Source organism: Arachis hypogaea, chromosome 4, assembly GCF_003086295.3.
Source record: "Arachis hypogaea cultivar Tifrunner chromosome 4, arahy.Tifrunner.gnm2.J5K5, whole genome shotgun sequence".
NCBI lineage: Eukaryota > Viridiplantae > Streptophyta > Magnoliopsida > Fabales > Fabaceae > Arachis > Arachis hypogaea.
Window position 1 is genome coordinate 18,964,881 of NC_092039.1, and position 16,294 is coordinate 18,981,174.

Here is a 16,294-nt window from a genome sequence, read left to right on the forward strand (position 1 = left end):
TCCTTGGAATCAATTGATTGAGAGAACAAACAAGTTTTGGATAAGGGATAAGAATATAATAATAAATGATATATATAGCATCTTTTTAAATATTATATTAAATATTTTTTTTTAGTGATGCTACATGACGAAATCACTTTAATAATCAATTTCAATTAAGTTAGTTCAATAGCTTAATCGTACTGATAAATATCAGTTAAAGAAGAAGGAAAAAACACATAAAAAATTAGTTAAATTTGATTATAAAAATAATTTATTTACTTAATATTTTTTTTAATAAATAAAGAACATATATATGTGTATCAGTGTATGTTCACTATCTTGTAGCCTTAACTACTGGTAATTACCAAGAATCTCATATAGTAGGGGTGAAAATTGAAAAATTAAGGAATTCAGATAAGTTTTTGAAAAATATTATTTTAACCAATAAAAAATCTGTTTTATTAGTCAATTCAAATAATTTATTCGATACTACTAGAAAGAAAAGACTAGTTTGTTACATAATTAGTTTTTAAAGAACGTTGTACTTTTTCTAAAACTAAATATATAATTATATTAGGTATTAGGATTGCTGAATGTATTTTATATAGTAAATTTAAGATAGTAAATATACTAACTCTTAATAAATTATTATTTATTTTGATACTATAAGCAAGAAACTTAAATGTTATTTTAATTAAAAAAAAAGTTTTAGCCACCAACAACCAAATATATATATATATATATATATATATATATATATATGTCTAGGTCATAAAAAATAGTGTGCAACAAGTTATATAAATAATAAGAAAAATGCTATTTTGTACACTAAAATTTGTTATTAAAATTAGTCATTATCAATGTATTTCTATATAAACACATGTGTAGTTTAATTTATTTCAATGTATATTTTGTATTCTAACATGTATTTTATACTAGTGGCTAATTTTGGTGACTAATTTTAATGTACATGTAGCATAACCCAAATAATAAAAACAATAAACGAGAAAGTCCTTAGAAATTGCTTCTAATTAAACCCTAATCATAATGTTTTTTTTTTTTTAAAAGGTAAGAGTAATTTCTCGCATGATTTCTTAATTAAGAAAAAAAAAATAAACAGAACCAGTAGGATGCATGGAAGGGGGACATGCATTGGAGGGAGATACCTTGTGATCCAACCAGGTTGCGTTGCTCTCTCTCCAACAATTTGGGTCCAACGCGTATGGCAGTTTGTGTATACATCTTTAGGGCAAAGATTTGGAGGGTATGGGAGATTTTCAAAGTAGATAAGAATATAAGATACAAATGAAAGATTCTTTTTTCTTTTAATTTTCTCATTGAATGTACAAATGCACCACATATATATTTCCTATGTAAAATTTCACCCTTTAATTAGTGGATGTATTCGATAACGATGAGAAATTCTTCCGTACGTACATTATTCATATCATATCTTCTTGTTTACCATCTATTTTTCTGCTAAATTTCCTTTCCTTTGCTATTTTTGGTTTTGTAATTAATTAATCACCATATAAATTGGAATAATACTGTTTTTTCCTCGCAGTATTTTATAATTCTATGAATCGAAAATTAATACGTCATGGATTTGAGATTAATTTAAAAATTTGTTATTAGTCAATTAATTATTGTATACACAAGATGAAAGTCGAACCAGATAAATAAACTAACCATAAATTGATTTAACTGGGATAATAATGCCATGTTGTTACAAGTATTCATGAAAAAATATATGCTAGCTTTTTGATAATGAAAAGTATAAGGAACAAATTTTTAAATAGTCAATGTTAGTCTTTATTTATTATACAATTACTTTTCAATTTTAATTTTTGGAGAACTAAGGTTTATGATTAGAATTTATAGTATAGAATTTAAAATTTAGGGTTTAGAATTTAAAATTTGTAATTTAAATTTTAAATTAAAAAAATATGACTGAAAAAAGTAGTATATAAATTTAGCACATAATTAAGCTATAAAAATAATGAGTAGGATGTAGAAAGAAAGATTAATTACATCACCACAACCACACACAGTTACACAAATGACATTCAGTCATTCACCAAATCAAAGAGTACCCCACAAACTTCACCAACTGATACACAAATCAATGACACATACAATTACTTTGAAAATATATAGAGAAACAACCCATCATGCATCCCCCACTATGACCATCTAGAAACTTAGCCTGCCCCTCCTGCTCAAACTCCATGCCTGATATGGGTACTTTCTTGGCCATATGTATATGTATAAAATTAAAAATTTTTAAGTTTAAGGATATCATTTACCTGGGAATAAAAAAGATAAATTCTAAATATAAAAGTAGAGTTAATTTTATAATAAAAGAGTTTTACACCTTCAGATTCAAGTATTTAAATAATTTTTAAAATAATAAATTAAAAATTTTTTGAAATTCACATAAAATTATGTATATTTTATGAATATATATAACATTTTTTTTCAAAAGAAAAATCCAACTTAAGATTAGAATATATACCTCTAAATTAATGAAGCAGTGATTAATGACAAAATTATGTATGTATATATGGGCTACATGTCCCTAACTTCAAAGGAGTTCTTGTTCTTGACGACTATGTCATACATGTGCATGGACTTGAACTTGGTGAAATCCTTAGGCAGAGAAATGAGGTGCACGGTGGACCGCTTGTGGAACTGAAGAAGCTCTGGATCATCATAGTAACGCTCCCATCCCAGCGACCGAAGCTTGCTTTCTAGGGCGGCGTAATTGGTGATTACCTCGTTCGTTGCGCTGTGAACCAGCACCTTGCGCCTTACGCCTGATGCTTGCCGCCCACCACCCTCCACGGCGTCTGCGCCTGGGTTCTCGACGAGCCGGACCACGCCGTTCTTGAAAACCCAGACGCCAGACATTCTTTATTAATGTTAGAGGTGTGTGTTACTGTTATTGTCTTTTTCTTTTAGAGTGCTTGTGTGCGTTGCAAGCTAGAGAGTATGGTGTTACATATATATACACACAAACAGGTAAATGAAATAAATTAAACGATGGGGTTCGAATTTTAGGGTTTCTTTGAGAGAGGGGGGTGTTTGGTTAATTTGTTGAATGTTGTATTTGTATAGTATATCATATAGATTCCAATAGAATGGACTCAATGGATAGTGATATAGAATGAATTGAAATAATATTTTTTTTATTTTTATTTTTAAAAGTTCATGTTGTTACATTGCGTTTATATTTGTTTCTTTTGATTTACCAAGCTATATATATAAATTTTTAGGTATATTCTACTATCTCCTACAAATAATTCTTTGTGATATATATCGTGATTATTGATAAATTATCTTTTAACTAGAGTTTTAAGGTTTGAATGAGATCATTAAATCTAATTGGATATGATCGAAAAAAATTTTAAAAAGGAGAAAGCTAAAAAACTGATAAAAAATTATAATATATTAATTAAAAGTGATGGTAACTGATATGTAAAAAGAAGCACTAAAATATTTTATTTTTTTATCTTTAATTGTTATTAAATTATTTTTCAATCATTATTCAGATGATAAAAATTTTAAGATGATAATATTTAGTTTGTTTTTGTTATATAGTTATATAAGGTTAAAGGGTTGGTTACCTGAAAAAGAGTACCATGGTTAACCTAACTGAATTTTAAGAAAAATATTAAAAAATTTTTTAGAAAAGAGACAGTTGAAAAAATAATAAAAGTGCTCGTTAAAATTAGTAATTGAAAGCGTAAGAACAAGTTTAAAATTTTAATCTAATTGATTGAAAATGGTAATTGAATTTGAAAGAAATTAAGGTTTTAAAATTAGAGAAGAAGATGTGTATTTAGCGAGAATGATGAAAATGATATTACTATCAAAGAAAATAAAGAAAAAAGAAAAAATAATGTAAATCTTAAAACTCTAATAAAAAATAATTTATTAATAATTATTGTATATATTAAATGGAATAATTTATCTTTTATTTTAGAAAAAGCATGATAGAATTTACCAATTTTTTAACACCCAATAATAAAATATTCCTCTCACATAATGTATGCGTTTGTGCATTTCGATTCTCACTTGTACGCATATATTTATGCCAAGTTGGTACATGAATGAATGAAATCATGAATGGTTCAAAGAATAATAATATTTCTCTGATAGATAAATATGAAAATAAAGAAAGAAATTTTAGCCAATCATCTTATATATACTAGCGCTTGATTCTTGCTTAGCTTAATTGTCATGAAATTAAAAAACTGATGGGGTATATAACATATATATATAAGACATGCACTATTAAAAAAAAAAAAAGGATGTTGCTAGAGTTTTATATTCCATATATTTGTTCCAACTTAGGGCATCTAAAAATTAGTGCCAGAGAATACTGTGATTTCAGTTTGTAATTGTCTTTTGGCAAATGTATTGACAACCAATTTTGATGGGATGTTTTTTGGTGGAGAAAAATATATGTAAAATACAAGATTGGTATCAAAATTTTGTATCCACAAAAATGTTATTTGTATATTAAAATTAACTATTAAAATTAGTTATAAAATATATAAATAATTTAATTTATTTTTAATGCGTATTTATATTTTAACATGTATTTTATATTAATAGTTAATTTTAATGACTGATTTTGGTGTATATATAGTATAATTCTTATAAAAAATACTCTAATTTCATTTCAGACGGTGGTTGAAGATGTAGAAGATCCCAAATTTGATCAAGAACACAAGATTGAACATATTATGGTTGGAGGCCATTATATATACTAGCGCACGACGTAAACAAATTCGTTAGTAATTATTCTTCTGTATAGTGTTTATATTGGAATAGAAGATACATTTTTAAAATATGTAAAATAAATAAATAACACATTTAGATATAGAATAATTAATTTGGTTTTGATTTGTTTTGTGTGCATAATATTTTTTAGTTTAAGATATGTAAATTATTATTGTGCTTAAGAGCTTAGGTCAATTTTAATGGACTAACGGAGTAAAATTATTTACACGATCGTTTAATTATGTGTTTTTTTGGTGATTATTTATGTATTTAATTGGTAATTAATGTAAAATATTGTTATTTTTTAAGTGGTGTTATATAATTGAATACACATATAAAATTACTTTATGCTAACAGTGTATTAAAATTAAATTTTTAAGAATTTACTAAAACTTATCTATGATATTCCTTCTTTTTTAAAATTAAAATAGAAAAAAATATCGTTAATTTCAAAATACATTTATCTTGCATTATTATGTCAAGATTTGGATATTTTAAAATTTAATTTATTTTGATATTTAATTTATTTATATTATAAAACTATTTCTGTTTAAATTTAAACTGATAAAAAAAACACATGATGATGAATATTATATTTTTAACTTATTCTCTCACACAATAACATCTTTGAATATGCTTGAATTTTTTTCTAATAGTATTGATGATTATATTATTTGAATATGAAGAATAAAGAAAAAAGAGACCACTGAATTTATGCAATATTCTTCTCCAATAAATTAGGATATGGTACATCTATCACGCTTTAGTATAAGATTTTTCAATATACATATTGATGTGAGTATAGAGTTATAAGGTGTGACTCAAATTCTTAAGCAAATAATGGAGTTTGTTATGGTATTTAATTTGTCAAAAAAATTAAATAATAAATATTTAATTTGTTAAAACTAATAAATTTTAAACATTTGGTATTTATTAAAAGACAAGTTGGAGAAGAGGCGAGAAGATTGAGGGGAAGAATTAGCATGACTTAGGGCCCCTTCGTGGAGGATACTAGTGTTGACGTGTCAGGTTCGGTTTGTGTCACCGAATATGGTCTATGATCCGAATGCCTGCACGGTCAGAGGAGTTTGGAGCTTTAAAAGGGATGAAGAGACTTTTTCTCAAGGAAGGAATGCACTTGCAAACAATCAATCTTAGCGACATGAGCGATTTACAAGTTGCTTGTGCAAGTAAGGTTCTTATGGCACGTGAGCTTTAATTCAAATGATAAATTATGTGTTTTTTACATAAATGTTTGGTAATCAAGTTATTTAGATAAATATGTTTAAAACATCTTTTTTTAAAAATATTTTTTAGTAATTAAAATTTAATATATATAATCGATTAAATTGTGTTATTTTTGTTAAAATTAGGTCAAACAAATTAATTTGACCGAAAAATAGTGAATCAAATTTTAAACTGGTCTAAATTAATACTATTTTTTTATAAAAAATAATTACAATACCTTTATTATAAAAAATAAATAAAATATTTTTATTATATATATATATATATAATAGAAGTATTTTAGTTATTTTTTATAATAAGGGTATTATAATAATTTTTTATAAAAAATTAAATTTAGACCAATTCAAGATTTGATTTATCATCTTTTCGATCAAATTAATTTATTTGGCTTAATTTTGACAAAGATAACACGGTTTAATCGATTATATATACTAAATTTTAATTACTATAAAACATCTTTTAAAAAAAAGACGTTTTAAACGTCTTTATTTGAGTGGTTCCTAAGAAAATTAGTCAAAAAGAGTCATAATTTACCTAATTTAGCATTCATTAATTGTTACGACAGTTAATAAATACTAAATAAAATAAGTTCTAACTGTTTTTTTTTGTTTTCTTAACATTATCGATTTTTTAATATGCTATATCTGAGTTCAAAATTTGGTAAAAATCAGATAATAGATATAAATTTTTAAGTATTAAATATGTGAGTGTATAGTATGAGTGAATTTATGATATAAGGGTTTTTCTTGGTGAGTTTCTAAAAAAAGATCTTTTTTCGAGTTATTTTTTTTAAAAGATCTTAGGCATAAGTAAAAGTAATTTTATGTTTGGATATCTCATGCAAAAAGATCTTTTTATCTATCAATTATGTTTGGGTATAACGATATAAAAGTACTTTTTTGTTTATTTATTACATGAAAAATATCTTTTTTTAAGGAAAAAAGATCTTTTAAAAAAAGATGCAAATTACCGCTTTTTAAAAAAGATGTTTTTTTTAGTGCTTTTACTTTTATTACTAAAGATTTGCCAAACACGCTAAAAAATAAAATTTTTTTCATTAAAAAAAGATCTTTTTTAACAAAATAATGACACCCAAACAAACACATAATACTTAAAATCAAAAATTGTTCAATTTATTTAACCGAGAAAAAAAAAAACTTATCGACTTGTTCTAGTAAGATTCTTACTCTTGTTATTTCAGTTTTATTTTTCTATTTCAATTCTGTTATATGTACACATTTCAATTCAAGTAAATTCTGTAATTTTTTCTGCTTAACACTAAGACAAGCATATCCTTAATAGTATGGTGATTCGAAAGTTTAATATTTTAAACACTAAATTTATGTCACAAATCCTTAAACATTAAATTGATATGATAAATTTATATTTTGAGGATTTTCCAAACTCTATATATGATTAAAAAATCTAATTAATTTAATTAGTACAAAAATGTCTCTCCTAACAATATTTTTGAGATTTAATTACTTTTTAATCTTTATATACTTTCATCAAATTTTTAATTAGATCACTATATTTTTTGTTTTTTCAATTGGATTCATATTCTATTTATAATTTTATAATTAGGTTAATTTCATATTAAATATGTTAAAATTAATAGCATATTTTTCTCAAAATACATGTGATTAAATTTTAATTAGATTTTTTATTATGAATACTTCAATTTGTGAAAAAATATTGAATTAACTCTAACATTTTTTACATTAGAAAAGACTTAGTTATAAAAATTAAAAACAATGTAAGGAATTTAATTGAAAAAAAAACAAATATAAGAATTTAATTAAAATTTTGATAAAATTATAGAGACTAATATAATAATTAAATCTATTTTTAGAAAAGAAACTTAATTACCTACAGCTTAAGAAGTAGAATAATATTAGTGATCATAGTGACATCTCTATTTTAAGGACCTATTTAAAGTTTTTTTTTTCACAGTATTCTCGAGTCAAGCAGACCAAAGATTAATTTGTTGTAGATCGAAGCCCTAGTCAATGAATTATTACATATATAAAGCGAAATTTAAATTCTCGACACTTAATTAAGTGAAACTAATTACTAAATCAATTCAAATTGATTTTATTTAAAGTTTTACTTATTATATATGCATATAACAACATGGGCTTAGAGAGAATAATGCATGGGAAGTGTATAATTTCATTAATTTGACTTGATTAAGTAGAAATTAAAGGAGAATTAGGGTTGTACAAAAAATAATTAAATTGTGGTTAATCGGTTAAAAAATTATAATCATAATTTGGTTAACTAATTTAATAAAATAATTTTAAAAATTATATCTATATTATTAAAAAGTGATTAATCAAAATTAAATTTTAAAAACTAATTTTTAATCGGTTAATTAAAACTAAAACCAAATTTTATGCAACTCTTGCGATCAAATTAGTTAACCAATTTTTAATTTTGATTTAAAAAAATTCAATTTTCTATGTAAAAACCGGTTTTTTTTTTATTAAAAAAACGGTTTTTTTTTATAAAAAAAACGGTTATTAAAAAAAAGGTTATTTTTTTAATTTGATTTTTATTTTTATAATTGGTTAAAAACCAATTATTGAATTTTTTAAAAGATTTATAATCAATTTTATCATATAAAACTAATTTAATTAATTAATTAAATTATATTTTTAATTAATTCAAAATAAAATAAATTTGCTTTTAGATTAACCAAATCATGTTCGGCCTGAAAAGGATGCTTGTGGAACGTGCATTGCATGGTATATAGACAGAGTGAATAATATACTAATGATATGCTCTTTTGAAAATTCTTCCTCCATATAGTTTATAGTGAAGGATATATAGTGCAGGGGACCGAGGGACCAAATTAAGAAAGGAACTTTCCAATTATTATGGTCGATGATAACAAATTTAATGTTAACTTTGATTAACTAATTAATGACTAAATTAGCATGTCCATTTAATTTAAAAAAATGCTAGGTGGCTAAACATATTTTTAATTAAATTTAACTAAGTCACGTAAAAACGTAGCACTATAAAAAATGCATTAAATACATTTGAATTTATCGTAGGATTTAATATTGCCCAATAGTATTAAATTTACTTATAGATTTAGTAACGATTTTGTTGTAAAATCCATCGTGTTAAATATTTATTGGCGGATAACTACCCTTTTCGATGATAAAATCGTCGGTGAATATTTGATGGGAAGAAGAGACTAATAGGCGTCAAATGTAACGTTGGCGATACTAGAGAGAATCTAACGATAGACACGATTAATGAGACGCTGCGTTTTGGTTATCTGCACCGCATTACCGTCGGACTAATTCGCTAGTATATTCAATGGTAATGGTGACCTAAATTCGAACTGCAAGCCCTCTTTCTCTTTATTTCGAATTTGCTCTCTCTCTCTCTCTCTCTCTCTCTCTCTCTCTCTCTCTCTAACTTCTTACCCTCCCACTCTTTTTGTAACCATTTTATCTCTCTTCACCGATCTGTTAACTTCATTCTCTCCGGCAGCACCATTTCAGTATTCTGTGATAGTTGCTGCGTGCTACAAACATTTCTGCCACTGATATTGCAAACGCGCCCGTCACTGTTGCAAATATTGTTGCCGTCCCTATTATTACTATAAATCCTATGCCGTTGCTTCTGCTCTTCTTTTCGGTATTTTTTATTATTATTAATTTGTTCTTAATTTTTTATTAAGTTTTATTAGATCGTTATCTTTTGTGAGGTATCAGATTTCTTTGAGAAGAAAAACACGAAGCAGGTAAAAGAAGGAGAAGAAGGAGAAGAGAGAGTTGGAGAAGAAGGAGAAGAGAAAATTAGAAAGTGTGTTGAGATTTTTTAGAATGATTATTAGGTGATTACACTTGAAGTGATACTGAGTTTGTAATATATAAAGTGTTTTTAATAGAGATTTCTAGAAGAGCTAATTGGCTCTTCTTCTAACAGATTCTGCTGATTTACCTCTAACAAACTCTGCTGATCTGGCAAGTCAGTTCTAACTAACTTCTTTTTGCTGCACGTGCTTTTGTGTGTGCGCAATTCCCTGCTGTTATCAGCAGTTCTGTTACTGGGCTCTCTTCTTTCGTCACAGCTAACATCAACTCTGCTACTTGGATTTCCTTGCTCTCTCTTATCATCAACCCTGCTAGTTGAGTTGTCTTGTTCTCTATCAACAATTCTGAGGCGTGGTTTGAATTTATGGAAGGAGGCACTTGACAGTGGTTTTGTAAGGCAATCAGCTATTTGATCATGGGAGGGAATGTGAAGAATGTGAACTTTTTTGCTTGTAACATAGTCTCAGACAAAATGCAAGTTCAGCTCAAAGTGCTTGCTTCGATTGTGAAGAATCGGATTGGCTGTCAGTAGTACAGCACTTTGGCTGTCACAGTAGAGACTGGGTTTAGTGGTACATGTTATTCTCATCTCACTTAATAGATTCTGGACCCAGATAATCTCAATAAGACATGATGCTACTCCTCGGTATTCACCTTCTGTGGAGCTTCTAGACACCACCGGTTATTTTCTACTTGACCAAGAGACCAGATTTGGTCCAAGATAAACACAAAAGCCACTAGTAGACTTCATATCATCAACATCACTTCCCCAGTCAGAATCACTAAACCTATAAATTTTGCATTCACTCGACCTTTGAAACCTTAAACCATGCTGGTATGTACCAGCTAGGTACCTGAGTATCCTTTTGACAGCCTTCCAATGACTGTCTAGAGGGTGGTGCATAAATTGAGAGACTTTGTTGACAGCAAATATGATATCAGGTCTTGTGATTATTGCATATTGGAGGCTTCCCACAATGGATTTGTACAATTATAGTTTTGGAAACTCTTCACCATCATGTACAGAGAGCTTTAAGCTTGAAGCCATTGGAGTGGGCATGGGCATTGCATCATGCATACTGGCCTTTGCAAGCAGCTCCTTAATGTATTTAGCCTGGTAGAGAAGTATCTCATTGTCAGTCCTCTTGATGGCTTCGATACCCAAGAAATAGTTCATTTTCCCCAGATCTTTTAAGGAGAAGATTGAATTAAGCTAGATAATTAGGCTGGAAATTTCAGAACCTGAGCTACCAGTGACTAAGACATCATCCACGTAGCAAGAATATAAATTGCTGAGGATTTAGTGAACCGAGTGAAGAGAGAACTATCAAAAATAGTGTTGTTGAATCCGAAGGTGTTGAGAGTGGTCTTGAGCCTGGTGAACCATGCACGAGGTGCCTGTTTTAACCCATACAGAGATCTCTGAAGCTTACACACATGGTGAGGATGAGAGGGAAAGATGAAACCTTTAGGTTGAGTCATATACATTGTTTCCTCAAGATCCCCATTCAGGAACGCATTGTTGAAGTCGAACTACCTGATTTGCCATCCTTTCGCTAATGCCAAGCTGAGCATGACCCTGACAGTAGGAGGGCGCACAACCGGACTAAAAATCTGGTCAAAGTTCATGCCTTCCCTCTGATGAAAACCCTTCGCTACATGCATAGGCTTTGTACTTTTGGATCGTACCATTGTGGTGTTGCTTAATTCTGAAAACCCATTTGCAACCGATAATGGGTGCAGAGTTGGGAGCCGGCTTGGAAACTAGCTGCCAAGTTTGGTTTCATTAGAGGCTGCATACTCCTCCTCCATCGCATTCTTCCAAAGAGAATAAGTGAGGGTTGGTGCACGAAATTGTAAATCACACTTTTCACAATTCGTACCACAAACCAGCAAGTGCACTGGGTTGTCCAAGTAATATCTTATGTGAGTAAGGGTCGATCCCACGGAGATTGTTGGCTTGAAGCAAGCTATGGTTATCTTGTAAGTCTTAGTCAGGATATCAATTATAATTATCAGTTGACTTGCAAATGAACAAGAGAGCATGGATTAAATAATACTTGTTATGCAGTAATAGAGAATATGTTGGAGTTTTGGAGATGCTTTGTTTTCTGAATCTCTGCTTTCTCCTATCTTCTTCTTCACGCACGCAAGGTTCCTCCTATAGCAAGCTGTGTGTTGGTGGATCACCATTGTCAATGGCTACCATCCGTCGTCTCAGTGCAAATGGTCCAGGTGCGCTGTCACCGCACGACTAATCATCTGTTGGTTCTCACTCATGCTGGAATAGGATCCATTGATCCTTTTGCGTCTGTCACTACGCCCAACCCTTGTGAGTTTGAAGCTCGTCACAGTCATTCAATCCCTGAATCCTACTCGGAATACCACAGACAAGGTTTAGACTTTTCGAATTCTCAAGAATGCTGCCAATGGATTCTAGCTTATACCACAAAGACTCTGATTAAGGAATCCAAGAGATACTCATTCAATCTAATGTAGAACGGAGGTGGTTGTCAGGCACACGTTCATAGGTTGAGAATGGTGATGAGTGTCACGGATCATCACATTCATCATATTGAAATGCGAATGAATATCTTAGATAGAAACAAGCGTGTTTGAATAAAAAACAGAAATAATTGCATTAATCCATCGAGACACAGCAAAGCTCCTCACCTCCAACAATGGAGTTTAGAGACTCATGCCTTCAGAAATACAAAGTTCAGATCTAAAATGTCATGAGGTACAAAATAAATCTCTAAAAGTTGTTTAAATACTAAACTAGTAACCTAGGTTTACAAAAAATGAGTAAATTGAGATAGATAGTGCAGAAATCCACTTCTGGGGCTCACTTGGTGTGTGATGGGACTGAGACTTGAGCTTTTCACATGTCTGGGCTGTTTCTGGAGTCAAACGTCAGGTTGTAACCTGTTTTGGGCGTTTAACTCCACATTGCAACCTGTTTCTGGCATTTAACGCCAGAATGGAACATGGAACTTGCATTAAATGCCAGTTTACGTCGTTTATCTTCAAGAAAAGTATAGACTATTATATATTGCTGGAAAGCCTTGGATGTCTAATTTCCAACCCAATTAAGAGCGTGCCAATTGGATTTATGTAGCTCAAAAAAATCCATTCCAAGTTCAGGAAGGTCAGAATCCAACAGCATCAGCAGTCCTTTTTTAGCCTGAATAAGATTTTTGCTTAGCTCCCTCAATTTCAACCAGAAAATACCTGAAATCACAGAAAAACACACAAACTCATAGTAAAGTCCAAAAATATGAATTTTGCCTAAAAACTAATAAAAATATACTAAAAACTAACTAAGACATACTAAAAACCTCATGAAATTACCCCCAAAAAGCGTATAAAATATCCGCTCATCACAACACCAAACTTAAAATGTTGCTTGTCCCCAAGCAACTAGATAAATAAAATAGGATAAAAAGTAATCAAGAAGCAATAATATCTCAGAGTTTTAAGTGATGCTCAGATTCTAATTATATGAGCGGGACTAGTAGCTTTTTGCTTCCAAACAGTTTTGGCATCTCACTTTATCCTTTGAATTTCAGAATGATTGGCATCCATAGGAACTTAGAATTCAGATAGTATTATTGATTCTCCTAGTTTAGTATGTTGATTTTTGAACACAACTACTTTATGAGTCTTGGCCGTGGTCCTAAGCACTTTGTTTTCCAGTATTACCACCGGATATATAAATGCCACAGACACATAAATGGGTGAACCTTTTCAGATTGTGACTTAGCTTTACTAAAGTCCCCAATTAGAGGTGTTCAGAGTTCTTAAGCACACTCTTTTGCTTTGGATCATGACTTTAACCACTCAGTTTCAAGCTTTTTACCTAGACTTTCTTGACACAAGCACATGGTTAGGGACAGCTTGATTTAGCCGCTTAGGCCAGGATTTTATTCCTTTAGGCCCTCCTTTCCATTGATGCTCAAAGCCTTGGATCCTTTTTGCCCTTGCCTTTTGGTTTAAAGGGCTATTGGCTTTTTCTGCTGCTCCTTTTTTTTTCACTGCTTTTTTTTGCTTCAAGAATCAATTTCATGATTTTTCAGATCATCAATAACATTTCTCTTGTTCATCATTCTTTCAAGAGCCAACAATTTTAACATTCATAAAATTCAATATCAAAATATGTACTGTTCAGGCATTCATTCAGAAGACAAAAAGTATTGCCACCACATATAAATAATTAGAATTTTCCTTATTAAAAACTCGAAAAAATATTGCCTCCTTATTCTAAAAATCTGCTATTTTATTCATGTTTGATGATGATGAGAAAAATAAATTATAGCTTAATTAGAGATAAAATCAAAATAGAGATACTAATTACTACTACTCATATTTAACTTCTAAGATAAATTCCTAATAAGAACAATTATCACAGAGTTAAGGCTAAGATTAGGACTCAACAACCTTTATTTTGGGAGGTGGATGCTCCTTTAATCTGTGGGGTGCTTGGCCCTTCAAGAGATAGCTTCTGACGCTTCAGTTCCTTCAGTTTACGCCCTTGCTCTTCTTGTTCCCCAAGCAGTTTGCAAAGCATGCTATTTTGATTTTTCTATTCTTCATTTAGTTGGTCCATAGCTTCTTGCAACTTGGTAACAGATGCTTCAAGACGCTCCTAGTATTCAATTTGAGGGATTTCTGGGAGGAACTCATGTGCTTTCCTCTTGATGGGGTCATCCTGCACTTGTTGTCCTTCCATTGACTTTTTGGTGATTGGTTGCTCAACTAAGATATACTCATTTACTCCCATCTTTACCCCAACATCTTTACATAGCATAGAGATTAAGCTTGGATAAGCCAATTTGGCATCTTTGGAGTTCTTGTTTGAAATTGTGTAAAGTTCACAAGAGATCAGCTGATGAACTTCCACTTCTTTTCCCAACATAATGCAATGGATCATTACTGCTCTTTTGATGGTGACTTCAGAGCGGTTGCTAGTGGGCAGTATAGAATGCCCAATGAAGTCCAGCCAGCCTCTGGCGACTGGTTTGAGATCTCCTCTCTTGAGTTGGTTTGGGACACCCTTTGTGTTGGTTGTTCACTTGGTTCCAGGGAGGCATATGTCCTCTAGAATTTCATCCAAGCCCTTATTTGTTCTCATCATTCTTCTATTAAAGGAGTCTGGGTCATCTTTCAGTTGAGGCAGCTTGAAGATCTCTCTTATTTTGTCAAGGTGGAGGTGAACAATCTTTCCTCTGACCAGAGTTCGATAGTCATAGAAGGCGGTTCCAGCTATTCTCTGCCTGTCTGTTTGCCACAGATTAGAGTAGAATTCCTGAACCATGTTTCTTCCCACCTTTGTTTCAGGATTAGCTAGGATTTCCCAGCTCCTGTTTCGAATTTACTCTTGGATCTTTGGATATTCGTCTTCTTTCAGATCGAATTTAACTTTCAGGATCACTGACCTTAGACCCATTATTTTGTAGTAATGGTCTGAGTGTTCTTTGGTTAAGAACTTCCCTTGATTCCAAAGTGGTTTTGGAATATTCTCTTTCTTGCCTCTTGGAGTGGTTTGTTTTCCCTTAGGAGCCATGATCTTAGTTGGTAATGGTTTTGTGATCACGGATAAACACACCAAACTTAGAGGTTTGTATTGGATGAAATTGTGATTCATACTTAAATTGTTGTTCGAAATTGATTCCCAGGTAATGGCCCAAAAACTTGGTGCTCAATACCATGGTCTAAACATATTTTCACAACTTCGCTCAACTAACCAGCAAGTGTACTGGGTCGTCCAAGTAATAAACCTTACGTGAGTAAGGGTCGATCCCACAGAGATTGTTGGTATGAAGTAAGCTATGGTCATCTTGTAAATCTTAGTCAGGCGGATAATAAATGGTGATAGAGTTTTCGAATAATAATAATAAATAAACAGAAAATAAAGATAGAAATACTTATGTAGATCATCGATGGGAATTTCAGATAGGCGTATGAAGATGCTGTGCTCCTTTTGAATCTCTGCTTTACTACTGCCTTCATCCAATCCTTCTTACTCCTTTCCATGGCAAGCTGTATATAGGGCATCACCGTTGTCAATTGCTACATCTCATCCTCTCAGTGAAAAAGGTCCAAATGCTCTGTCTTGGCACGGCTAATCATCTGTCAGTTCTCGATCATGTCGGAATAGAATCCCTTGATTCTTTTGCGTTTGTCATCACGCCCAACAATCGCGAGTTTGAAGCTCGTCACAGTCATTCAATGAATATTAATTCTAATTAGATGAGCGGGACTTGTAGCTTTTTGCTTCTGAACAGTTTTGGCATCTCACTTTCTCCTTTGAAGTTTAGAATGATTGGTATCTATAGGAACTTAGATTTCAGATAGTGTTATTGATTCTCCTAGTTAAGTATGTTGATTCTTGAACACAGCTACTTTTATGAGTCTTGGCCGTGGCCCTAAGCACTTTGTTTTCC

The 16,294-nt window shown here is 30.6% G+C and overlaps 1 protein-coding gene across 1 annotated transcript; it reads right to left on the reverse strand.

Annotated features, from left to right (window-relative positions):
* Window positions 1-1,929: 1,929 nt before the first annotated feature.
* On the reverse strand, window positions 1,930-3,089 carry LOC112794237 (flowering-promoting factor 1-like protein 3). The gene has a single exon (XM_025836341.3). It carries the CDS (start codon window positions 2,890-2,892, stop codon window positions 2,551-2,553), a length of 342 nt encoding a protein of 113 aa, XP_025692126.1. The 5' UTR covers window positions 2,893-3,089; the 3' UTR covers window positions 1,930-2,550.
* Window positions 3,090-16,294: the final 13,205 nt, after the last annotated feature.